This window comes from Condylura cristata, unplaced genomic scaffold (genome assembly GCF_000260355.1).
Source record: "Condylura cristata isolate star-nosed mole 26May11 unplaced genomic scaffold, ConCri1.0 scaffold00028, whole genome shotgun sequence".
NCBI lineage: Eukaryota > Metazoa > Chordata > Mammalia > Eulipotyphla > Talpidae > Condylura > Condylura cristata.
In genome coordinates this window covers 24,993,757-25,018,637 of record NW_004567129.1, presented here as the reverse complement: position 1 = coordinate 25,018,637, position 24,881 = coordinate 24,993,757, and the positions used below count along the sequence as shown (strand labels likewise).

Genomic DNA, 24,881 nt, shown 5'->3' with positions numbered 1-24,881 from the left:
CCCTCCTTCCGCCGCTTCCCGCCCCCCGCCGCCCCGGGCCCCGGGCCCGGGCCAGGCGCCAGCGCATGCGCCCGCCTGTGGGCGCTGTCCGGGCTGCGAGAGCGGTGTGCGCACCGACAGACGGACGGACCGACGGACTGGCCGCCGGTCGGACAGACCCGGCAGCACAGGGAGCGGGGACGCGGCGGGACAGCGATATGGTCGGCCATACACAGCAACCAGGGGGGCGCGGGAATCCCGGCCCAGGGCCCTCGCCCTCCCCCGGCCCGGGTCCTGGCCCCGGTGCCTCGGATCGGGTGGCCCTCAAGAAGGAGATCGGGCTGGTGAGCGCCTGCACCATCATCGTCGGTGAGCAGGCCCGAGGCGGGTGGGTGCCCAGGGCAACGAAAGGAAGGCTGGGGGTTCTGGGGGGGGGGGTGCGTTGTGGCTCCGAATACCCCTTCCCCCTCCCTCCTACAGGTCTTCGATTTGGCAGATTTGGCACGGGTTGCGGGTATCCTGGGATCTCCTTCCTTGTAAGGGGCCTCACAAAGCAGCCTGCTACAAGGCTTCCCACCTGCCCGGCCCCCAAATTTTTGCACCTGAGCAGGTCAACCCTGGAATCCTTCTCCTGTCTTGACACTGCTGTGGGGCACTTCCACTCCTTCCCTCATCTGTGAAATGGAGATGATGCAGCCCCTGGGTGCTGGACTCTTGCAAGAGTGTGGGGCTGAGCAGGCTGACCCTGGCCAAGACACCAGGTTCTGGGCTCTGGCTCAGCTGGGTGGCCCTACTGTGTGCAGGGCCCTGGTGCGATGCAATAGGGGATTTATTATTGGAAGGCAGTAGGGGCAGACTGAGCTGGTGGAGCTGGCGGGAGGGAAATGGGTTCAGAGCATATAAGTAACCACACTGTTGGTGGCAAGACTCCTGGCAGAAAGTGGAGCTGCCAGTGACTGAGGGAGGCCAGTGGCCAGCGGGCAGGCCAAGCCTGCAGAAAAGCCAGCGCCTCCCTGGTTTGGGATTCATGCAGGTGCAGGAACCCTCTGACTCTCTGGTCTTACTCTCTCACCTGAGAAAGGGTCTGTGTCCCAGCCCCACAGGCAGGCTCCTGGCAGAGGCCTCAGGAGACATGTCCCAAGTCACAAACACTGACTTGGTCAAGAGCCAGACCTGTGCCTGTGTCCACACGGGGCCTCCGAGGCCTGTAGGCAGCTGTCTGTTCCATCTTTTGTGTCCCAGGAGACATGGGAGAATGGGGAGGAGGAGTGTCAGGGGTTCTGGCTGCTTTCACTACTCCCCAATCAGTGCACCCACTCTCCCCACCCAGACCTCTGGGGACTCAAGAAGACAGACCCCAGTCTTCCCTTTCTCCTCCTCTGGGATCTCCTGGAGTAGGGTTGGGGCCTGGCCCTTGGTCACCTTCCACACTCACACCTGAACACAACTGTGGGCAGGTAGCTCCTGTCTCACACTCTTGCCCCTGGAATGGTATTGCCTGGGAGTTGGTTCTGATCTGACTCAGTTGGCTTCTTGGTCTCCAGGCCCCAGCTTGACTCTCCTGGGAGGAAGGACTAACAGTGCTGTGTCAGTGCTTTGTCCTGGCCTCTCCACACCTGCGTCTCCAGGAAAGGAAGCTACATTCATGGGATCACGGGTGGGCCATGGAGGCACCGTGTCTGAGCCAACTACCCTGCCAGGTAGTGGAGAGACACAGCTCTTCCCAGCTGCCTCAACCAAGGCCTGTCCCTAAGCTATGTTCTTCTCCTGCCCACTCCCTGAATACCCCCCTAGCCCCCCTGCCAGGTCAGGAAAGTCTGCTGGCTTCTATTTCCTCAAAAGAGGGTCCTGGTGGAAAGTGGGGGGGCAGCTTCACCATCACACCTCTCCAGGACAGATGGTGGAAGAATGTCCCCATGAAGCCCAGCTCTGCCCTCCAGTCCCCTTCTGCCCTCTGCTCCCTTGGCTGTTCTGAGCCACTACCCGCTTAGCCTCTGGACCTTAAAAGCTGAGCTGGGGTGAAGGTGACTTAGCCAGAGATGACAGAGTCAGGAACAGAACTCAGATGATCTGACCCCAGGCCAGGACACAGTGGTTGCCCTACAAGCTTGCTTGGGGAGCAGCGGGGGTTAGAACAGGCAGCAGACAGACAAGGAGAGAATGAGCCAGGCTGGGAGGTGACAGGAGATGAGGGAGGAGGCGAGTGGGGCTCAGTCTGTGTCTGCTCTCTCCCCTCTTCCTTAAAGGGCTCCCCTTATTCACTGCCAGGGACCTACCTCTCCAGCTGACCCCACCTTCCTGCCCTGGGAGGGCCTGTCCTAGTCAAAAATGTCTGCAAAGTGTCACGTCTTGGCTTCAAATATCTTGAGAACTACCTTCTGCCCACAATCTTTCTTATCTGCTACCAGAAACTGAACTTATGTCCCAAACCTCCAATGTGACCCTCCCAGCAGATCTTGTGGTTCTTCCCCCTTGTCCCCTCGCCCTGTCTTGGACTGAGGAGTGGATCTTTCAGGAGGGGCAGGAGACTTTGGGTTGGAGTGAGACTCCACCTAAAATGAGTTCAGTAGAGCAGCTGGAGGGGACCAGACAATGCAGAGGGGTCACGCAGCCAGGCCCACAGCTGTGGGAGGCCCCAGGCACTACCCGGAAAAACCTGTCATGTTCTGGAAACATGTTCTTGCATGATCCTAGGTGGTTCTCTGGCACCTTGCAAGTTGGGGATTTTTATGTCCGTTTTACAGATGCAGAAACAGGTCAGATGCTCACTGCTACCAAGGTGGATTCATCTCCCAGTCCAGGGCCCTTCTTCACACTAATCTAGTGCTCGCAAAGATGAGACCAAATTCAAAGAGTGAGATGGGAAAAGGCTGGGGACGGTGCTGGAAGCTTGTCCAACCAGGGTTCCCGAGCCCCACATGCCACTGTGGATGGAGGAACAAATAAGTGGACAGAGAAATCGCCCCTGATGTCCCACCCTTGCCTAGGACTGAATGCACAGAGTCTCAGGTCCCACCCAGCACCCTCGGCCGGCGCTCACTTCTGATCCACACCCAAGGAAGGGCCTGCCAGGGCCCGGGGAGTGGGTCACCCTGGGCCCAGGCTGCCTGTGCCCTCGTCTCTCTCTCTGACTCTGGTGCCTGTGCAGGCATTTACAGGTTGGGCTCAAGTGTGTCCAGTGACTTACTGAACCCCAGCTCCTTACTCACCAGTCCCTGCCCCCCACCATCCTCAGCCTGGTCCCTCCAGAGCAGAGGTAGCCCAGCAACTCAGAGCAGACCTCTCTCCAAAACTCCATCCCCTCTATGCCAGGACCCTGGAGACACATCAAACCACACTGGAGCTGGTTTGTGCCTCCCCATTGCCCCAGTAGACAGATAAGACAACTGAGTCCCTACAGCTGCAGCCAGCCCAGGTCACATGCCCTTGGTGTGCTCTGGACACCCTGGGGACCAGGGTTGCTTAGGCCACAAGTTGGGGGGCTGCGGGCCCTGGACACACTGGTTTACCTGTTCCACAGTGAGATACTGAACATGCTGGCTGCTGTTCTGGGTGCTCTAAGCAGCAGGGAACAGAACAGACAAAACCCCCGTCCTCCCGGAGCGGATATCCTGGCATGGAAGTCAGACAGACCAGCGGCTAGCCAGGCAGCCCGGGAAGCGTGACAGGAGCCTGGGCTCAGGATGGGCAGAGGTGTGAGTGGCATGGCGGCCCTGTGGGGAGGGCTGGAGAGGAGGGTGGCTCAGAGCAGGTGGCGGCCGTGCAGGCGCAAAGAAGAGGTGCATTTCTGGGTATTTGCAAGGTAGCACCCAAGTGTTTGTGAGGAACTGAGTGCCAGGTGTGGGAGACAGGGAGGCGCCAGGGCCACGAGAGGTTTGGGAGAGTCATTGACTGCTAAGGGGCAGGGGTTTCCCCTCCCGGCCTCCTCTTGAACACATGAGCCTTGCAATGCCTGTTTGTTGAGATGTCCAGGTTGAGTAGCAGAGAGGACCTTGCTGTGGCTTTTCAGTTGGGAGTTCCCACACAGGCTGGGAAGCTGGGTGAAGCCTCCAAGGGGGGTGTGTGGAGAAAGGGAAGTTGGAGGGGGAGGGTTGGGAGGAGGAGAGAGGAACCAGCAGATGTTCCTGGCCTGCCGGGCAGGAGGAGGCATCCTGGGCCGTGAGGTTCGGCAGTATGAGCGCATCATAACCTTGAAGCGCTGGGTCTGGAGACAGCACAGAAGAGGCTTGGAAGGTGTGGCCAGCCTGGGCTACTTGCGCCTGGCAGGGAGAGTACCCAGCTCCCACTCATCAGTCTCTCGAAAGAAAAGTGGGGTTGGCCAAAGGTGCTTGCTGGCCAATTGGCAATTCCAGGCATGGCCTGGAAATGTCCCCACTCACCTCCCAGGGATTCTGCCAAGCCCTCAGAAGGAAATTCTCCTTGCACCCCCAAAGGGTACCTGACATGTGTTCATCTTAAGAACACTGCTGAACTTGGAGGCTCTATCCAGGGCAGCAGGACCCCCAAGGCAGGGCCCCGCCTGCCGACCCCAGAGTCTAGCAGCCCCACGGGAGTCCAGGCTGGGTGGCCCGGTCCAGGCCTCCCATGTGCCAGACAGGAGCAGAGCGTGCTGGCATCCCTACCTCTTCTCTCCACTTTAAGAAGGCCCAGCGCAGTGAAGTATCTGATCCAGACCCCCACGATGAGGAATCTGGGATTCAAACTTAGATCTGGGGGCTCTGGCTTAGTCAGTGTCCCTGACCATTGCCTCAGGGGCTTTGGAACCTACCAGTGCCTATTTGGAGCTCTTTCCCAGAGGCCTCGGGGCATGCCCCACCAGGGAGGTGCTGGGCTCGTGGCCCAGAGCAAGAGAGGCCTGGCCTTTCTGAGGCCCAGGAGCCCCAGGCTGCTGTCTGTCAGGCCAGCAGGCCAGTGTGACACGAGGCCCACTGAGGCCAAGCTCCCTGAAAGAGAAAGGGCAACGGGGATGATCTAGGCCCATGGGTTTCCCTCTCATTTCAGTACACGCCCTGGGGTGCAGGATAACAAAAGGGTCACTCCCTGGTCATCTGCCAGGCACCATGGGAGTAGGGCAGGGTCCAGATCATAGGGGCCAAGGTGGGTGGTTGGAGAGGGCTGCCTGGTTCTCTTCTGGAAGACCAGTGTACTGGGGAGAGACCTGCCATGGTAGGGACAAGGCCCTGACTGTTGTCATGGGGCCCTTACAGATGTTCAGGGTGCACCCCCACCCCTGCCCCGTAGTGCCTGTGCAGAAGTCAGGGTCAGACTAGCCCTCTGCTGTCCCCTCATCCAGTGGCCCCTCCTGGCAGGTGGGGAAACTGAGGCCCAGAGGGCAGCACTGGCCTGAGATCACACAGCCAACTCCTGAAAGTGTTTCTAGAGATGAGAGTAGTGACGGGAGCTCCCTGCCCCCTCCCCAAATCAGACTCAGCACATTCCCCCCACATACCCTGAGGACAGCTGGCTCTTCCCACCCGCATGACCGCGACCTCCACAGTCCGCCCCACGACCTCCATGGTCGGCCGCTGGCTCCCAGAAATAGGTCAGCGCACACCGCAGTGGCCGGGGGAACAATGGCCCTTTCTTCCTCCTCTGGGAGCTGGGTAAGCCCCATCAGGCCAAACATCTTAATGTGATAAAAGCCACCCAGAGCGGGCTGAGGGAAGAGGGGAGGGAGGGGGCTGAAGGGGGTCTGTGGGTAGGGAGACTCACGTCCTAGCCCACCTGCTTACGATCTCGGGCCCCCACCAGGCCTTGCAGGAACCCAGCACCGCCATTCCACTGGGTGGGCAGAAATGTGGAGGTCACAGAACCCTCATTTCGCCCACCTGCTGTAGGTCAGACTTCTGACTGGTGGTTGGCGTCTCCCTGGGTCATCCCACCTGCCTGTGCCTGGTCCCTGCTCCCCTTACTTGCTCCAGAGTGGGAACCCCTGTGGAGTGGGCTTGTCCCATGATGTCCCTCAAGTCAGCAGAGCTGATTCTTCTGGGCCTGAGCCTGAGGTCTGAAAAGGGTGGCTTGAACCTGCCACCACCAAGAGGACTGGGCAGGCACCTCCAGCACCCCTTGCAGACCCTTCTTCACACCCCTGTGGCCACCTGAAAGCTGAAGTCCCCACCCCAACATCAGCATCTCCCTCCTCCTCACCCTCCAAGGCTTCCCCAAGGCCACGGCTCCTTGCAGAGCAGCTACACACCAGCCGCCCACCCCCACACCCTTACCCACCCCTGCCCAACCCCACTCTGCTGCATGGTGTCAGGAGTAGCCAGTGAATCTTCATGGGATTTTCTGCCACCTTCCAGCACAAACCTGGGGCAGAGGCCAGAGGTTGTCCAGGCCAAGAGGAGGAGGCCCCTGGGGACCTGAGATGCCAACAGGCATAAGTGTTCCTTTGAATCTGAGAAATCCTGCACTCTAGCCTGGGGTTCTAACCTGCCAGAATGAAATGTGCAGATTGTCAAGGTCCCAGGGGCTCAGGGCCCTGGACACCCCCAGCCCAAATCCACCCAGCTCCTTCCAAGGCCACCCAGCCCCTGCTGGCTGACAACCTCCCTGGCTTTTGGCAAATCCTGCTCCATGAGGTCCTGAGAACAGGCTTGCTGCTGGATAGAGTGAAGTCAAAAGCGCCTTAGAAACCCGATGGCCCACCCAGGCACCAGGCCCTCATGGTGGATGGGGGAGGCAGCCCCTCTCCCCTGGAAGCAGGCTGAGGGCACTGCTTACCTCTGCAGGCCGGGAGACAGGAATTCTTTCCTCCTTATCTGGATGTATTTAGGGCTCCTGGGATGTGACTGGAAAACCAAGTGGGGCATCACGGCTGTCAGACTGGAAATGCGTGGAGGGTAGACAAGGAATGCATGCAGATAGGTGGCCATAACTGTCCTCGTCCAGTCCCGCCTGAGGGCCTGGCAGGTGGAGCAGGCAGGTGCTGCTGTGACAGAGAGGAGCTGCCCTTCTCCCCAGGCTCTGGTTGGGTGGGGGGGGCATCCTTTTCGAGGGGATCACCGCTGGTTCCAGCCCTGATGCTTTTGTATTCATGCGGTCAGTCCCTGGCTTCTGGTGTTATTTCCTCTTAGGCAGGCCCCAGTGCAGTTCTCCAGTGACATGACCTGATTCATTTGCACAGGTGTTGAATGCCAGGTAACCCAGAGCCCTAACTGCCAGGGTCCTCGGGACTGGAGGGGCACGCATCCTGGGAACCTCCTCTGCTGACCATGGCTTGATCCTCTGAGCATTCCCCCTAGTTTCAGAAAGCAGAGTGGGCACATCCCCTCTCTGTGCTGGACACCGTGAGTCCACATCCCTGCATACCTACCCCAAAACTCAGTGCTCACCCACCAAGATGTCCCTGGCACCCAAGCTCACAGTTTCTCCTGAGGACGGCTGCCCCGCTTCACAGATGAGCAAACAAGCCTTGACAGCAGGGCTTTGAGGTCACTTGGGCATCAGACCAGTTACTCAGCAGGCATTTATTGAGTACCTACTATGTAGGAGGGGGCTGGGGTGACTGAAGCAGGTACAGCTGCTGGCTGTGAAAAGCCTGAAGACAGCAAGATAGAATCACACAATGAAGATGCAAAGTCCATCCGGGGACAACTGTGAATGAGCCAAGGGCTTCCCACCCTGCATCTTGCTGAAAACTCACAATAGCCCCGTTGTGCAGACTGGACACAAGAGGTGACCTGAACAGAGAGAAGTCCCCAGGCCTCTTGAGCTTCTGTGGGCTTCCCACTGTGGCCCTGGGATTAAAGCAGTGACCCCTGTTTGTAGCCAGTGGACTGTCCCAAGGCGAGAGGCCATCTGTCCAGACCCAGGCCAGGCCAAGAGTCTCTGCCAGCCTGCCACTGCCCACCCCATCCCTTCCGTGGTGGCTGGTGACCAACCCCAGCCCTGAAAATGTACCAGTTCTTTTCCTTCACCCCACTGGCCCTTGCCCAAGACCTGAGACATTTCAACAGTGCCAGGAAACAAGGTCTCTTCAGAGCTTGTGTCTACAGCCTGGGCCCTAGGGCAGGGAGGAGCCCAGGAAGCAGATGGCAGGGTGCGGGGCAGAGGACAGGAGTACCCTGGTTCTGGAAAAAAGAGAGAGAGCACAAGAAAGAAATCACAGAACAGTCTGGAGGACCACAGGGCTATAAAGTAGGAAAAAGCCCCAAACCGTCATTGATCCTGGGGGACTTCAGGGAGGAGGTGCCACTCACTGTATGAGTCTGGACCTTGGCCACTAGCAGAGTGGCAGGAGAGCATCACAGTTACGGCATTGCTTTGGGACAGCAGATGGGAGGGAGGACAATGACCGGAGCCTGACAGCCTTGGGAAGGGCCAGGGCCTGAGGTTCTCTGCCCTCACTCGGGCGACTAGGCACCTGCATGTTCCTGTACGACCTCATGGGAGAAAGGATCCGTCCCTTTCAGGGGAGGCTTGATGGATGGGCAAGGTGCCACTCCTCGTGCCAGAAATTGGGGAGGGGAATGACGAGTCCACTGGACTCGGAGGGCCGGGGACACTCAGTGGTGTCCACCTGACACTCATCCTGCTCCTCTGGGGGGCAGCCCGTGCTCCCTTCCTCTCTGCAGCGTCAGAAGCCCCATGGAAAGGGCTGCAGAGGGGATCCTAGGACCTAACGCAGCCCTGTCTCTCCCCCACAGGGAACATCATCGGCTCGGGCATCTTCATCTCCCCTAAGGGGGTCCTAGAGCACTCAGGCTCTGTGGGTCTGGCCCTCTTCGTCTGGGTCCTGGGTGGGGGCGTCACTGCCCTGGGCTCCCTCTGCTATGCTGAGCTGGGAGTCGCCATTCCCAAGTCTGGCGGGGACTATGCCTACGTCACCGAGATCTTCGGGGGCCTGGCTGGGTGAGTGTGGGGCCCCAGCGGGGCAGAAGACAGCCTCTCGGGAAGGGGCCTCAGTTCCCTCCACTGCTTCCAACATCATGAGACGGTCATGGAGGTGGGTGGCGGGAAGGGAGCAGGCAGGCTGAGCTACCTTTCAGGGCCAGGCGGGCTGGAGCAAGGGCCACCCCAGGCCAGCCGGACACCCTAGCGGACTCTTGACCTCTCCATGTATCTTTTAAAATGAGCTACATTTTAAAATGGTGCTTAGGCTGCTTATGGGCGGGTAGGCCTTTATTACCAGAAACCTCCAGACAACAGCAGCATCCAGGCCAGGAGGGACCTTGAGTTTAGTAAACTCACATATAGGGGGAGGGGCATGGTGTTCCACTCAACACCCCAGACATTCCTTTGCTCACCTCCGAGTGCCTGCCCTGTGCTGAGGGCCAAGAACCACGCCAGTCTTCAAGCTGCTCCCTGTGCAGGAGGGAAGCCTGTTCTGCAGCCACTCAGGCCAGATTAGACCCAGAGAACCACTCTGAGGTGTGTGGAGGGGGTATGGACAGGCACAGCTTAGCAGCTGAGAGAATGGAGGGCACCACCTAGGCCAGGTCCCAGGAAAAGCCATTTTTGCAGCAAGGCCTGGAGAAAGGGTGGAATTTTCATAGCTAACAGACAAGGGGGTGCCCATGGGGGTGGGGGGTCGGCTGGGTGAGCTTGGCCAATGCACCAGGGCTGGAGGGGAGGGGAAGCGGGTCCATGGCCGACCTGGGGCTCTGAGAAGCCAGGAGGCAAGGGGCCCAGTCCAGCAGAGCCACACTGACGGCCTGCGCCAAGGGCCTGGCGGGTTCCAGAATCTTTCAGGAGCCAGAATCAGGAGGCAGCGGTGGCTCCAGGTGTGCTTGGCCACTGGAGAAGCTCTGCACACGGCGACCCTCAGTCTGTCATGGTGGTGGGGCCGGTGGCATATCCAGGGAGGTGCAGTCAGTTCTGGGGCAGAGCTTAGCCCTAAGAGGAAAAGCCTGGGGGATGATAGAATGTCTTTAGGGGAACAGTCAAGGGCGGGGCTCTGGCGGGCTATCAGGACCCTGGGGAAGAGGATGGAAAGGGGGAAGGGCCAAGGGACACCCACATTGAGGGGGGCAGAGGGGAGCAGCCAGTGTGGAAAGGCCATGGAGCCAAAATGCCTAGGAACCAAGGGGCGGGGGAGGGGTTGTACAGCAGAGTAGGAAGCAGGGTCTGGGAGAAGCTGAGGACCCAGAGGAGGCCACTGACCTTGGTGCCCAGAGGTCGCTAGTGTCTCTGGGTGAGACAGGATGGGCTGGATGGGGCTGAGCTCCACCCCAAGGACAGGTTCACCCCTGGGCACAGGCAGGGTCCCCAGGAACAGAGAAGCCTCACAGCCTTGAGCAGAGCCTCCTCCCACAAGGGCACCCTGCAAGGCAAAATTTGGGCAGAAGGGTCATAAGTCACCACAGCAGGGTCTGTCCCAGGCCCTGTCCCTGAATGCCAGAGGTCTCCTGGGACCACCGCTCAGGGCCAGCCCCATGTGGACACAGGCCCTGCTGAAAGCCACAGCTGGAGCCATGACTGGCCATCCCTGCGGGATTTGGCTCCCCAACCCTTGCCCACTCCTCTGAGGGCAGCCCCTCGCTCCTTAGCTATGCTGAGCCCCGTTTCCACTGAAACAGCCCCTAAATACATAAGTCCAGACCCCAACATCCAAGCCAGTGCCCACGCCACTCAGCCCTTGCTCATTCCAGCTTCCTGCTTCTCTGGAGCGCCGTCCTCATCATGTACCCCACGAGCCTGGCCGTCATCTCCATGACCTTCTCCAACTACGTGCTGCAGCCCGTGTTCCCCAACTGTATCCCCCCCGCCACTGCCTCCCGTGTGCTTTCCATGGCCTGTCTGAGTGAGTGCCCACCCCAGTGACCCAGCCCCACTGCCCCCTGAGCCTGTGCAAGTGATGGGGGTTCCCTCCAGCTGCCAGTCCCCAAGAGGTTGGCCAGCTTCAGGGAATAGGGCCCTCCTGCAGCGAGGGGTTCCCCTCAGGCATCCACCACCCACTTCTCCCCAGTGCTCCTGACGTGGGTGAACAGCTCCAGCGTGCGCTGGGCCACACGCATCCAGGACATCTTCACGGGGGGGAAGCTGCTGGCCCTGTCGCTCATCATCGGTGTGGGCTTTGTCCAAATCTTCCAAGGTAGGGCCAGGGTGGGGCTGTGCACCGGCTGGGGGGACAGAGGGGGCTTCAGGGCTGACCCTTGACCTCTGGCCCTCCCAGGGCACTTTGAGGAACTGAGGCCCAGCAATGCCTTCGACTTCTGGATGACACCCTCCGTGGGTCACCTGGCCTTGGCCTTCCTGCAGGGTTCCTTTGCCTTCAGCGGCTGGAACTTCCTCAACTATGTCACTGAGGAGCTGGTTGACCCTCGAAAGTGAGTGGCGCGCCCAGCCAGGCCCTGGAAAGGGGGCGTGGGGGGGAGCGGTGGGAAGGGCTGCCTCTCCCTGCTGCTACCAGCAGCCCCGTCTTGCCTGGCCATGCACGTTGCCCAACAGGGAAGGCCCTGGAAAGCCAGGGATGCTTGCATGTCACAGGCAGGCCCTGACCTCTCTAACTGTGGACACATCACAGCCCCTATGAGCCTCAGAAACGTTGAGTACCCTTGTCCCCTTTTAAATGAATGCAGCTATTTGCATTTGGCTACAAATTGCACACGTGCGCAAATGAAGCCAGAGCGTGCATCCAAGGCTCAGCTGAAGAGCCTGCAGTGAGCAGTTGCAGCTGGGCGATGGGGTGTATCCAGGGGGGTCCTAGGTCTGTGGCCTGGGCTCTCTGTCTCTGATTATGGACAGAGCACTTGAGGCGTTTTTCAGGCCGATTCTGGCCAGAGGCAGTTTGCTGTCTATGTGCAGACATCAGACCTGCCCTTGCCGCAGCGCACGCCATTGCTACCCCCTTTCCTGCCGCCAAGGCTGCTGACAAGTGAATGAGGTAGAAACTCAACGATGCACCTGTTGCTGGGCCTCTGTCCCAACATCACCCCGAAGCCCAGTCCCCCACACCCTGCAGGCTGACACCGCCGCTGACACCCCCCCCATCCCACCCCACCCCCACCCCCACCCAGGAACCTACCTCGCGCCATCTTCATCTCCATCCCGCTGGTGACCTTCGTGTACACCTTCACCAACATAGCCTACTTCACTGCCATGTCCCCCCAGGAGCTGCTGGCCTCCAATGCAGTGGCCGTGGTGAGTGGGGCCCCGCCCGGTGCTGGGCTCTCGTCCATGCCCACCCTGCCTCATGCGCGGCTCTCTTCTGTGCCCACTCAGACCTTCGGGGAGAAGCTGCTGGGCTACTTTTCTTGGGTCATGCCCGTCTCCGTGGCACTTTCCACTTTCGGAGGGATCAATGGCTACCTGTTCACCTCCTCCAGGTGACTGGACTGGGAGAGGGTGGTCAAGGTGAGGCAGGGCAGGTGCCCTGTCACGCACCCGCAGTGCCTGGGCCCTGAGGAAGCGCAGTCCTGCCGGGTGGAGCCCACCTGAAGCCGGGGTCCAGACTGCCACAGAAGCCAAGGTCTGACCTCAGCTCCCGGGTACAGAGAGCAACAGGGAGGCAGTTAGATGAGGGGAAGAATGCCCAGTGGGCCCAACGGGGCCTGGAGCGGGAGGTCAGTGGTGACAGCTCGAGGGACATCTGATCCAGAGCTGAGTCCAGGATCCGGCCAGCAGAAAGGCCCCGGGTCAGGCTCATGGCCCCCACCCGTCTCTGTGCCCACACGCCAGGCTGTGCTTCTCCGGAGCCCGAGAAGGGCATCTGCCCAGCCTGCTGGCCATGATCCATGTCAGACGCTGCACCCCCATCCCTGCCCTCCTCGTCTGCGTAAGTTGGGGGACCCAGGCAGGACACGGAGCCAGGGCAGCCCAGCCATGCGGGACTTGCTTTGCTGATAATGGCAGGGAAGAGCTCTAGCCTGGTGGGCAGCTCATGGCTGGAGAGGGGGCCTGGGTTCTCCAACACCCTGGTCTGAGCGGGCTGGGCCCGGGCAGGAGGCCCGTAGAGGCTAGACCTCAGCCCGGTCCTCTCCCAGTGTGGGGCCACGGCGGTCATCATGCTCGTGGGAGACACATACACGCTCATCAACTACGTGTCCTTCATCAACTACCTCTGCTATGGCGTCACCATTCTGGGACTGCTCGTGCTGCGCTGGAGGAGGCCTGCCCTGCACAGACCCATCAAGGTGAGGCCAGGGCGGCCAGGCTGGGCAACGTCCGGGAGCCTGGGTCCCGGGGACAGGTGGCGACTGAGTGACAAAGTTGAGCCTTGCCCAGGGCCTCGTGTGCACTGATGCGTCCAGCTCCTGTAACGCCCAAGAGGTGGGCACTTTTAACTGCCCCAATTTATAGACAGGCAGCAGAGGCTAAGACATGTGCTCAGGGTCACACTGGATCCCTCAAGACCACACCAAAGCCAGAAAACTCTAAATAGAGAAGCAAGGACAGCGTTCCTGTGTGCACGGAGTAAAACCTCGTGCTTCGTGCCTGAATTGGAAAAGACCAAAAAAGCTGACCCTCAGCTAAGTGAGAGTGGCGAGTCCACATACGAAGGCCACGACGCCTCAGAGCTGCTGAAACAGCCACATCCCCCAAGCTGGCCAGCTGGCTGTCATGATTGGCTTCCAGCATGCTGGGTGCTGCCAGAAGGGGGGGCCCTCAGACCTCAGCTTCCAGGAGAGGATGGCCAGGCCCAGGTGGGGGCAGGAGAGCAGGGGCCTGTGGCTTTGGCGCTCCTGCTTGCTCCTCGCTCTCCCTCAGGTAAACCTCCTCATCCCCGTCACATACTTGGTCTTCTGGGCCTTCCTGCTGGTCTTCAGCTTCATCTCAGAGCCCATGGTGTGTGGGGTCGGGGTCATCATCATCCTCACGGGCGTGCCCATTTTTTTCCTGGGAGTGTTCTGGAGAAGCAAACCAAAGTGTGTGCACAGACTCACAGGTGAGCAGGTAGCCTGCTGAGGTGGGGGCTCCCCCTACAGCAGGGTCTCCCCAGAGCTGCGGGGCAGCCATCACAAACATCTGCCCGCCAGTGTCCAGACGCTACCCCCAGAGGGAATAACTCCCTGGGGGCCCCTGCCTGCAGGATCAGACCCCCAAGGTCCATCTGTCTGTGTGTCTGTCTGTCCTTAGAGTCAATGACACGCTGGGGCCAGGAGCTGTGTTTCGTGGTCTACCCCCAGGACTCCCCGGAGGAGGAGGGGAACGGCCCCTGCCAGCCCTCCCCGCTGCCCACCACGGACAAGCCTTTGAAGACGCAATGAGACATTTGCAGGGCACGAAGCAGCTGTTTCTGTTTACACGTTGTTTATTGAGGAGGTGTTTTTGCCACAACTTCTTTTTTTTCCTGGGAAAAAAAAAAGATCCAATTCTTAGAGGCCTGTGGCGAGGAAGCCCTGAGGATGCGGCTGGGCTCCCGTCAGCACTGCCCGGCTAGATTTGCCTGAAAAGATCTATGAATAAAACAGGGCTGGTGGTGAGCTCGGCTCAGGTCAGTCCCTGGTGGGTGTGACCCCCAGAGGGCACGCATGGAGCTGGCTGGGAAGGAGCCCGGCTGGCTGCGAGGCCCTGGCCTCCCAGGCGCTGTCTCTGGGGCTGGCTCTGTGGGCTCCAGGATGTGACCCCTGACCCCAAGGATGTCACTGGGGAAGTCACTGAGTGCCAGCTCCTGCCACCCCAGCCGGAAGCTCAGAACCCTGTGCACAGGGATTCTTCCTGCAACTTCCTTCCCATACACTACCCCCAAGTGGGTATCAAAATTCAGAGCTCACAGTCTCACCTTAGTTTACAGGTGGGGAAACTGAGGCCCTTGAGACAGGATGGGATGGATTTGGCCACTGTTTGTAGGCACCATGGCCTCTGTCCCTGAGAAAGCATACTGCAGCCTCTCTGGGGCCTCAGGGACTGCAGGGGACCCTGTGGGCTTCCTCTACCCTGTGCCCACATCCCCAGCCCTGTCCTAGTGTCCAGATTGACCCCTCAGCCAGAGAGCAAAGGAAAAAGCTATCAAGCTGGCCAGGCCTGTGCTGACACTCAGACATGAGGAGGGAATAGAAACCTGCTGGTGCAGCTCCTCCTGGACCCTGCAGAAGGGGGAGGGGGCACCATACCCACAGAGTGCCCACCGTGGGCTAGTCATGGCCTGTTTAGAACAGCTCTGCTGCCCGGCAGGTGAGTGAGGCCACGGGAAATACTCAGAGAGCCCTGCCCGGCCCTCCTGCTTCTCTGGCGATGGAGTCCCAGAATGGAGGGGAAGAGGAGAAGTGAGACCCCAGGGTGCCTGTGTGCACACTGGGCCTGCAGAGGGCTTGTCACTGACCCCCACCATGCCCCCAGGGGCCGGGAAATGCTGATGCAGCAGGCTGGCTGGACTCCGGGTGTCCTCTCTGTAAGAAAGAAGGACGCAGAGGCAGGGTAGAAACAACTGTGTATTCCCTGGTTACAAAGCGGGGCTGTGGCGGTCACCAGCATGTCCAGTGGTCAGCAGACCAGCAGGGCCTCATCATCACTGACCTCTGATGTTGGGGAGCAGGGTGGCGGGGGGCTCCTGCAGACACCCATCGGCTCTGTTGGGTGGGGGCCTAGGGTGCTGCTGGCAGTGGGGGCCGCGGGGCGAGAGTCCTGGGCCATGCAGGGCTCCTGAGGCATGTCCACAGGGGCTGGGCTGTCCACCAGAGGGTCCCTGTCCTTGTCCACCAGCCTGCACTCTGGGTCCCGCAGGCTTGAGTGGGGTGGCACTGACGGTGCCACCTCTGGTGCGTGACTGGGGGCGTGGGGGGGACCATCCCCAGCTGCCCCAGGGCTGTCTGTGTCCGTTAAGGGTGCCGGGGTGTCTGGAGTGACCCCGGGTGCGGGCTGGAGGAGCCCATCCCCCAGCACAGTCTGTGAGGTGCGTGCAGCGGTCAGCAGTGGGATCTGTCCTCGAGGTGCTCGCGGCCGATGAAAGAGCCTGTTCCAGAAGCGGCCGAGGCGGCGGCGGGAGGGTCCCCGGCGGGAGGCATGTCGGCGCATCTGTCTCCGCATGGCGGTGCGGAGGTTCTGCAGCACAGAGGCCTGGAGGGTGGGGCCGTGCTGAGGGCAGAGGCCGGCAGCGCCTCCAAGGGCCCAGGACTCCAACACCAGCTCACCCCCCCCCCCCGCTGTGGCCACCGTGTCACTGTGCCCAGGTCCCTCCCCGCTCCATCAACGCCAGACCCTGGCAGTCTGCCCTGGCCTCCTATCTTGGGGGCGCTCTGAGCTGCAACAGGGAGCACTGGGCCTGTGGGGGGGTCCGGTTGGTGCTCACCTGGGATGCACTGTAGACGGGAAAGTCCTCCACGGGCGGAATGAGGCCTTGCGCAATGAGCTGACCATAGGAGGGGGGCGCCTCCCTCCGCACAAACTCGGCCTCCAGACGCGTCATCTGGGTCTCAAAGGCCCTAAAAGCAACGGGCGGAAGAACAGATGGCAGGGTTGGCCAGGCCCCCCACACCCCACCTCCACGCGGCCTCCAGCTCAGGGGCTCAGCAGCAGCTTAAGTCCGTGCCCCTTCAGTCACCCCAAACCCCTCCTACCCCAGTGTGCACAGAACAAAACTCTATGGCTGTGGCCCAAGCCCCTCTGACAATCCCACGTCCCTCCAAAAGGGGGCGCCCCCTCCCGCCTCTTTCCGAGAACTTGAAACCTGGGCTCCGGCGGGCGCTGGGCCGGCAGCGGGGCGGCAGCCCACCTGTACTCTTGCGTGCGCAGGGAGTAGAGCTTGAAGGCGCAGCCCAGGGCGATGACCAGCAGCAGGCCGCACACCAGGCTGCCGATGAGGGCGGCGGTGATGACCTTGCGGGGCACGGCGGCCAGGCAGCCGTGCTCGTCGCTGCCGTCCTGGCAGTCCTCCTGGCCGTCACAGCGCCACGTCTCGAATATGCACAGGTTGGTGCCGCAGTGGAAGGTGCCGGGCTGGCAGGAGAAGCAGTTCTTCTCGTCGGCGCCATCCGGACAGCTCTTCTGGCTGTTGCAGCGGTCGGCCTGCGTGTAGCACAGGCCGCTGCCCCCCTCGCAGGGGTACTGGTCGGGCGGGCAGGCGGGGCAGCCCTGCTCGTCGCGGCCGCTGGCGCAGTGCCACCAGCCATCACAGCGCTGGGGCTCAGAAAAGCAGCCCTGCTCGCCCGCGGCCCCCGCCGCCCCCTCGCCGCCGCTCCCGCAGGGCTGCTCCCAGGGCAGGCAGTAGCCCTTCACCTGGTAGGTGGCGTTGAAGCCGTGGCCAGCGCTGCGGGCACGGGCGTGGTAGGCCACAGTGAGGCGGCCCTGGGCAGCCTCGAGGCTGACGGGCCGGTGGTTGCTGCGGTAGGACAGCGTTTGCAGCAGGCGGTCCCCACGCTCACCCAGGCCCTCGTACACCTGCACGTAGTCGTCGTAGCCCAGGCGCAGCTCGAGCTGCAGCAGCACGCGCCGCGGGTCCTGCGTGTCCACCAGCCACGTGCAGTGCAGGTCTGAGGGGCCGCGGGCCGCACCGAACAGGTCCGGGGAGGCGAAGGAGCCGTAGAAGCTGCCCAGCCGCCGGCCGCACGCCAGGTCCGGGCAGCCCGCCTCGTCAGAGCCGTCGCCGCAGTCCTGCGAGCCGTCACAGCGCCGCTCCACTGGCAGGCAGCGCGTGGACCGGGCCCCGCTGCAGGGGAAGGTGCCCCCCGGGCACAGGCTGCCTGGCAGCTCTGAGGCGGGCGCTGAGCAGTTGCCCTCGTCCGAGCCGTCACCACACTCGTCCATGGCGTTACACTGCCATGGGCCGGGCAGGCATTTGCCGTTGTCACAGTGGAACTCATCCGCCTGGCAGGACGCCTGGCCTAGCTTCCCTGGAGAGTAAAGAGGACGGGGAGACAGTCAGGGCCCCCCTCCAGCGTGGGCCTTGACCCCAAGGGGACAGCAGGCTCCTCCATCCCCGTGGGGCTTCTGAAGGGCTCAGGAAGAGGCGGGACCCCCAGGAGAGGGCCCTAGCTGGGACTGAGCCCCTGGAATGCCTGAATGGGGGGCAAGAAGGGGTCCCCCACTCTAGCCAGGTCTGCAGTGTCCGGCAGGGGCCTGTGTGGCAACTACCGCTGTGCCCGGTGGTTGGGGCCATGGGACTCAGCAGGTAGAGGGTGCTGCCTAGCTCAGGAGCATCTGAGGGTGCACTGGGTGCTTCTGTGGCGCCCTTCTCTGGCCTGCTGCGGGCATCACCTCGGATGTAAGAGAGACGAAAGCCCTGGGCCTGGCCGGAGCTGGAGGCGTCAGAGTGGAAGAAGATCCACACGTGGTCTCGGGCAGAGGTGAAGGCAGGCGGGATCGCGGAGCCGCAGAGCCGGAAGGCCTCCTGGCGGGGCGGGGCTGCCGGGCCCAGCATGAGCCAGTCCAGGGAGCACTGGTGGGATTCCTCCACGTCAAAGTTGCGGAAGCTGCGGGGAAGGGCAGAGGGGACTGGAGACGTGGGTGGGAAGAAGGGCCCCCACATCCAAGGCCCAGCAAGGAAAGTCAGGCCTGAGCCGGCTGCAAGGACAGCCACTGTACCCTGCCCTCCACTCCTGCACTTCCGGTCACTCAGTGGGACCCCCTGCACTCAGGGATGCAGGGGTGGCTGATGAATCCAACAGCCATGGACAGCCTGCTCACCTCCTGTCTTCCTGCCTCCCATCTGCACACACACAGCACCCCCAACCCAAAGCAGAAGTAGAAAGGAGACAAGAACCCCAGTCTCTCCAGAAGGGCGAGGCTCAAGGGTCCGGCTCCTTTCATGCTGCCTACTGGGCTGACCCAGCACGCCCTCCAGGCAGGACAAGGGCAGAGCTTGTCACTGGGGTAGGAGGAAACTGGCCCTGCACCCCCTGGCCCAGGCTGTGGGACAAGCAGCCCAGGTGGCCTTGGTGTGCTCTAGAACAGCCAGAGAGCATAGGGTCTTTGAGCCCAGCGCTATGGCTCAACAGCCACGGGAAACAAACACAGGCGTCAGGATGGCCCCAGTGCCTACTCCCCGTGGGCTCCCCAGCGAAATACCCCCAATGCCACCCCAGACCAGGACCTCCATCCTCAGGTCCACAATGCTGCCACCTCACCCCTTTTCCCTCTGCACGTGCCCACAGTTCAGGCACCAGGCTCCTGCCTGGTTCTCCTGCAGAGATGACCTTGGGCCCCATGCCAGCCTGGCCTCCAGGCACCTGTGGAGGACCGTTGCCACCTCACAGACCGCTGGGGCAGCCCCCCCACCTTCAGGGCCCTATTCAGGCAGCACTGCGGCAGCTGACAGACTCCACAGCCCAGAAAAGGGGTTCCAGGGGGACAAGGCCCAGCTCTGGATTGTCAGCCATGGGCACAGTCACACGCTTACCGCACACACCTGTGTACGTGGAACATATATGTTCCACATGTGTACTCACACACGTGGCACATGTACCCCCGTACCTGTTCAGACATGCTCGCGTGCAAGTCTATGTTCACACACTCGCGCATGTGCCCTCTGCATGTGTTCACACGTGCACCGTCACATACACACACACGTGCAGGCAGATTCCCCTGGACAGCCCCAGGGGCATGGTACCTAATGGTGATCATGTCCCCACGGTCGCCCTGGATGTACCAGCTGCAGTTGGTGCCAGGGGGGTAGTTGAGGGGCCAGGCTGGGCTGTAGATGACACCACGCCGTTCTGTGCGCTGCTCCAGTTTCCCGCTGCAGGCGGCTGTTGGGGGAGGAGGCTGAGGAATGCTGGCCTTGCCTTTGGGACATGGGGTGGGGCTCAAGAGCCCCCATGATTGGACACAGGCCTGCCCCGGTGTGGAATCGAAGCTAGCCAAGGGCAGTCATGGCCATGGGCAAGGCCACCACTTGGAACTGGCGTGTGGGAGGAAGGGGGCACAAAGAACCCTCGTGGACTTGGGGAAAGCCCAACCTCACCCTGTTCACAGAGTCTAGGTCTCATCCCCGGCCTCCAGCAGGACTGGGAGTGAGCCTTCCAGCAACTCCCGTTGGGGCACAGACAGGTGAGGCTCACAGAAGCACCTGGCCAGAGTCATCAGGCCGGAGCAGGAACCTGCCCTTTCTGCCCTGTGTCCTCGGCCCCCCGCATAGGACCTGGGCCAAGGCACCCCTGTCCTGAGGCCTTCCTCCCCAAGGCAGCTGTACTTGCTCTGGCTGGGGAGTCAGGCCCACAAGTCTCCCCGGGGCATCACTTGCCTCAGCCACATACTTCTGTCCAGGGCCTACGTCTAGCCCTTCTTTCAGGGATCGAGTCTGTCTCTCTGGACCACCAGCCAAGGTAGGAGCCAAGCTGCCAGCCCGGCTCTGCCTCTCAACAATCGGTCCAGGCAAACAGCCTCACTCAGAGAGCCCCCAGGGCTACTCCAGAAATCCCCACATGTGGGGCAGAAACATCACTTGGTTACTGTTTGCTCTTCTCCAAACAGAGACCACAGAGACCTTGCTTTCTGCAGCTGTCAACCCAGCCCACACAAAGTGGCCTCAGAGCAGGATGGAGGCAAGGGTTTGTGCTGGGAGCTGGGGGGTGGTGGGGGGCTAATGCCCCGAGGCCTCTTGGCTGTGGGCTAGAGGGTGCCACCAGCTGAGAGAGTTGTCCCAGATCCTTCTGTGATACAAGGCCTCAATGCCACCCCCATTCCAGGACCCAGGTCCAGGTGGGGAAAGGGCCTCATGAACTCAGTCCTGGGCCCATACTACCAGACACCCCACTGCGCCCAAGCACTCAGCTTGCCCATCAGTAAAAGAGAGTCAGTGGGTGCTCCTTGTCTCAAAAGGTGGCAGGGAATTTGAAGAGTCGCCCGACGAGGGGCTGGGGGTTGAGGGTGCGAGCTGTGGTGGGTGTGTGATGATGGGAGGACTGTGCTTTGAAAGATGCTGATGCAGAATAGAAGGTTTGGGGAACAGGGGTTCTGTCTGAGCTTTAGCTGCGGGTGGCCTATGATTTCCTTGGCGTTGGGCCAAGGTGACCAGCTTAGGTGGCAAGGGATGAACCAGTTCAAGAGGCGAGCAATGCTCTGGGCAGCCTGCTAGAGCGCAGGAAGGCCCACTGTGGGCACTCAGGTAAGCCACCCTGTGTGTGGGAAAGACCTGGCCCAGGTCCACTGCCCTGGGGTGACAGTATCTGTGGGTTAACCCCCACCCAGGCTGCAGACAGTAGGTCATCTGACCTAATCAGTGGCTGCCAACTTGGGGCAGACAAGGGCCGAGGAGCAATAGCCTCTGAGGTGTGCCAGGGCCCCTGTGGGGTCCCCAGGACGGTCTGAGCTCAGTGACTGCAGGGAGGGCTGAAGAAACACTTCTGATCTGGGCAGGATCAGTCCTGAGCACGCATCACAGATCTTGGGTTGGAGAGGACAAGTTGCTCTAGCCTCCACCTCTCTTAGGGAAGTCACAAGGATGGACTTAACCTCCAGGGTCCCTGGGGCCCCAGGGCACCAAAGCTGTGTCCTGCTGGGGCCCAGGTCTTGGTGGCTAAGAACAACCAAACTTGTGGGCCTGTGTGGCCGTCCCCTCCCTGGCTCTGTGAGTGGCCCTTGTCTCCGAGCACCACTTTTTTAAACATGGGCACAAGCACAAGGCATGGTGTTTGGACTCCAAGTCCACCCACCTACAAGCTGGAGGGGGGCTGGCCGGGGCTGGTGTTTGTAGTCTGCGACACCCCCACGCTCTGCCATAGCCACAGACACCAAAGCCAGATGACCCTGGTCAGTCTTCCGGAAGTTGGTTTGAGGAGACTGAGGAGTCAGCTGAAGGGGCCAGGATGCCAGGCCGGCCTGGAGCTGGCTCAGTGCTGAGCAAGGCAGGGCCGTGGGCCAGCCGAGTCAGCAGAGGCCAGGCTGCAGGGAGCCAGAGCTCGTGTGTAAGGAGAATCAGGAGGGGGAGCTGAGATGGGCCCATGACAGCCACTTCTGTGGACCCTGGGCTTCCCCATCCCAGTGGCCAGTGGGCAGCAGAGACCCTCTCTCTCTCCGAGCCAGCCTCAGTGGGTTTCTGCTCTAACCCCACACAGCTCCTGCCTCCCTGCAGCAGCTCAGCAGACAGAAAACCAGTCAGAAGCACCCAGACTAAGAGCCACACATTCTCCCCAGCCTCCTGGACTACCAAGGGCCACAGGTCTGGACTAATGCATTCACTGGCCTGGCAGCCCCTCAGTAAATGCCTGTGCTGGGCACTAGGCCCGCACAAAGACAGCCAGGGCTGGACAGACAGGCACAAGGCAAGGACCGTGCTGGCACTGTTTCCTTACATTCTGATGCCCTTCGGGTATCCACTAAACATAGGGCCAAAGCGTCAACCTTGTCCTGTGAACTGGCCTGGAACCTCTCTTCTCTGGGCAAACAGCAAATCCAAAGCTGAACCCCACCCACCTCTTCACTGAACACACACACCAAGCCAACGTTTTCCTGCCCGGGGCCAGGGACCAGGCAGGGTCTGACAGCCCAAAGCCCATGGGAATGACTCAAACTGGCCAGTCCTATGCTGTGGCCCCGGCCTTGCCTGCAAGACCCCTATAAAAGACTCCAGACTAGGCACCCCCTCACTCCTGTGGCTTCCTGCACAAACCTAAAATTTCCTTGTGGCCTCTCAAGACACATAAGTCACAAATTCTTCTGCCAACAGCATTGGCCTCTTTGTGGCCTCATTCAGCCACATCTTTATCAGTTACATCCCAGGTACTTTTTGAAACAGGTGGGCATCTCCAGGCACCTCATGATCCTCAGGGAACCCAGGGCCTACAGGAAACACAGCTGTCAACTGCACCAGGCCCATGCTGGAAGTATCAAGGTGCCAAAGCCTTGCTGAGCTCTAAGCCTCTTTGCTCATTCAACTCTAATAATCAGGCTTTGATGGAGGTTCTGTTTGCTGCTCCCATTTTATAGAAGGGGAAAGGAAGCCTCGCAGAGGTTTAATCATGTCCAAGGCCAAGGAGCTCCTTCGTGATGCAGAAAAGATGTGCCTGCACTGAACTCGAAGAGGCCAGGTGACATCAGACGCCAGGACCCGCGGGCCTGTGCAGGGGAGGGCAGGGAGGAAGGAGGCCGAGATGCCTCTGACTTACCTAAGGCAGGAACCGCGCTGCTGAGCCGCCCAGTGAGAACGATGTTCACTGTGGGAGACACAAGGGACTTCAGTGGGACACCGAGTCTCTCGGGACACAGGCACCTCCCTTAGGCCAACAGGAGTGCTTTGGGGTCCAGGACAACACAGTCCAAACTCTAGGTGGTTCTCTCATCTTGTAGGGCAAGGCCCGCTAGCCAACCACAGGCACTGTGCCCACCCAGTCCTGCTAGGACAGACAGGGCAAGGACTCCATAAGGTCTCGGGACCCACCTCCACCCGCAGCCAGAGAGCAGGGTGCCAGCCGGCCTGCACAGGATGCTCTCGCCTCTCCCCACGCCTGGGCAGTTTAGCTCGCTTGGGAGAGGGCTTGTGTCTGACTAAGGAGTCTCGGGCCTGGACCACCTGTCAGAGAGAGGCCCTAGTTCAGGCGGGGTTCCTGCCAGTTTAGGAGGTTCCCCTGACCAAAGGGCTTCCCCTCTGAGGGACTTAGCTAGCCACCATATCCACCAGCATTTGGAGAGGGGAAGGAAGCTCCCACTTTACAGGGCACATGGCCAGCTCAGGGTCCTCCTCACTGCCTCACGCTGACCTCTAGAATGGAGTAGAAGAACCCTCCTATCACCCACCCGTCAGGTGCCCACAGCCCCAGGGTTTGTCCTTTGCTTCCACCTACTACTTTCCCTCAGGGGTTATAGGACCAAGAAAAGGACATGAGCAAACCCAACTTCCCAGAGCTTAGGGTGCCCCATTCTTCCACCGAGGGATCTAGGAAAGCAGAAGACATCTCTGGAGGGGTCAGTCCTCACCTAGTGGGCAAGGGCAGCTGTTTCTCCTCTCTGGACACCTCAGCTGTGTTGGACAGAGCCCATGCCACATGGAGGGGAGGGAGGGCCCTGTGGAGGCCATGGAGCCTGCCCTGCAGCCAGCACCCCAAAGCCCAGAGCTCAAGCCACTAATGGACTAGGAGTGGGCACTTGAGGATCCATGCCCTTCTTTAGATCATCTCACAGGGCTGAGGCAGGGGCCTGCCCGTAGGCTCAGAACTCCCTACTTCTTGGGGGGCAGAAGAGGCTACAAAATGAACAGGACAGGCTGTTTGACTTTGTCATTTCAGAGGCGTCTGCAAACCCACTGGGGTCACAGTGTCTTCACTGGCAACACCATAGTGTGTCCCCTAATAACCCCTGCTCAGTAATGGCCTCCTCCTCATCATGGTAAATAAAGGAGCCATGTGTGTTGAGGACTTAACTCCTTCCTTCCCCTCTCCCCCACACAGGGACCTGCAAAGGCGGACAGACAAACTCCTGGGTAGGTCAGGAGCCCCTGGGCCCCTGGTGCCAAGCCTGGACAGGTCCCTTGTGCCTCCCCAGACACACCACCCTGGTGACATCGGTCTGCTCCACAGAGCTAAGAACACACTAGAAGAAGACAGGAGTCATTCTGGAAGCTGTCTCTGGCCAAGCGTCCCCAGTCTCTGGCTATGGCTAGCACCCTCCTTCCCCTCCCCCCAACTAGGCAGGAAACAGTTCCCTCTTCAGGGGCAGCCGGAGTGGCCTTTGTCCGTAGCTCTGGAGCGTGGGCAGGCCAGGCAAAGATCCACTTCTTGCCAACACCAGCCGCCTGCACAATCGGCCGCCTTGCACACTGCTCACCCCGGCTCCCAGGCGCTACTGGAGGCTCCCCTGCTGGAGGGGCAGCCCCTACCTCAGGCCTAAGACCCTAGCAGATCTGGATGATGGGGGCGGGGGGGAGGACCCTCTCTGCAGCCTCCATAGGAGACCGAGACCTCTCAAAGGCCCAGTGGTCCGGGAAGCCCAGGCTCCAGACTGGGATAGCAGGCTGGGTAGGGGGATCTCTCCTGGGTGCTGCGCGGGTTCCGAGGTAAGGGAACCCGGACCCCTCCCGGCTTACGCGGCCCACTCACCCAGGCAGACGACAGCGAGCTGCGCCCGGGCGCCGGGCGCCCCCTCCAGCCCTG

General features: G+C 60.9%; 2 protein-coding genes across 4 annotated transcripts; one reads left to right on the top strand and one right to left on the bottom strand.

The window, feature by feature from the left end:
- Positions 1-197: 197 nt before the first annotated feature.
- On the top strand, positions 198-14,162 carry SLC7A10 (solute carrier family 7 (neutral amino acid transporter light chain, asc system), member 10). Its single transcript, XM_004690536.2, has 11 exons — positions 198-348; positions 8,628-8,832; positions 10,572-10,723; positions 10,889-11,014; positions 11,096-11,249; positions 11,940-12,063; positions 12,145-12,248; positions 12,601-12,697; positions 12,906-13,055; positions 13,630-13,807; positions 13,999-14,162. Exons 1-11 carry the CDS (start codon positions 198-200, stop codon positions 14,127-14,129), a joined length of 1,572 nt encoding a protein of 523 aa, XP_004690593.2. The 3' UTR covers positions 14,130-14,162.
- Positions 14,163-15,275: 1,113 nt separating this feature from the next.
- On the bottom strand, positions 15,276-24,875 carry LRP3 (low density lipoprotein receptor-related protein 3). Of its 3 annotated transcripts, none has more exons than XM_004690535.2 (7): positions 24,828-24,875; positions 22,902-22,949; positions 19,406-19,544; positions 18,055-18,269; positions 16,574-17,690; positions 16,151-16,283; positions 15,276-15,918 (listed from the first exon to the last, which is right to left on the bottom strand). In XM_004690535.2, exons 3-7 carry the CDS (start codon positions 19,417-19,419, stop codon positions 15,346-15,348), a joined length of 2,052 nt encoding a protein of 683 aa, XP_004690592.1. In that variant the 5' UTR covers positions 19,420-19,544; positions 22,902-22,949; positions 24,828-24,875; the 3' UTR covers positions 15,276-15,345. The 3 variants fall into 3 exon arrangements, with proteins under 3 accessions (XP_004690592.1, XP_012586118.1, XP_012586117.1); XM_012730664.1 differs by lacking the exon at positions 24,828-24,875 and adding an exon at positions 23,174-23,199; XM_012730663.1 differs by lacking the exons at positions 22,902-22,949; positions 24,828-24,875 and having other exon boundaries at positions 16,574-16,866; positions 17,077-17,690; positions 19,406-19,506.
- Between the last annotated feature and the right edge of the window lie 6 nt (positions 24,876-24,881).

Excerpts from the sequence above, each read along its gene's own strand:
- SLC7A10 (XM_004690536.2), top strand. The coding sequence starts at position 198 with ATGGTCGGCCATACACAGCAACCAGGGGGGCGCGGGAATCCCGGCCCA. Across the intron at positions 11,250-11,939 it reads GAGCTGGTTGACCCTCGAAA|GAACCTACCTCGCGCCATCT; the intron begins GTGAGTGGCGCG and ends ACCCCCACCCAG. Across the intron at positions 12,698-12,905 it reads TCCCTGCCCTCCTCGTCTGC|TGTGGGGCCACGGCGGTCAT; the intron begins GTAAGTTGGGGG and ends GTCCTCTCCCAG.
- LRP3 (XM_004690535.2), bottom strand. Across the intron at positions 16,284-16,573 it reads CTGCGCACGCAAGAGTACAG|GGCCTTTGAGACCCAGATGA; the intron begins GTGGGCTGCCGC and ends CGTTGCTTTTAG. Across the intron at positions 15,919-16,150 it reads CCGTCTACAGTGCATCCCAG|GCCTCTGTGCTGCAGAACCT; the intron begins GTGAGCACCAAC and ends CCCACCCTCCAG.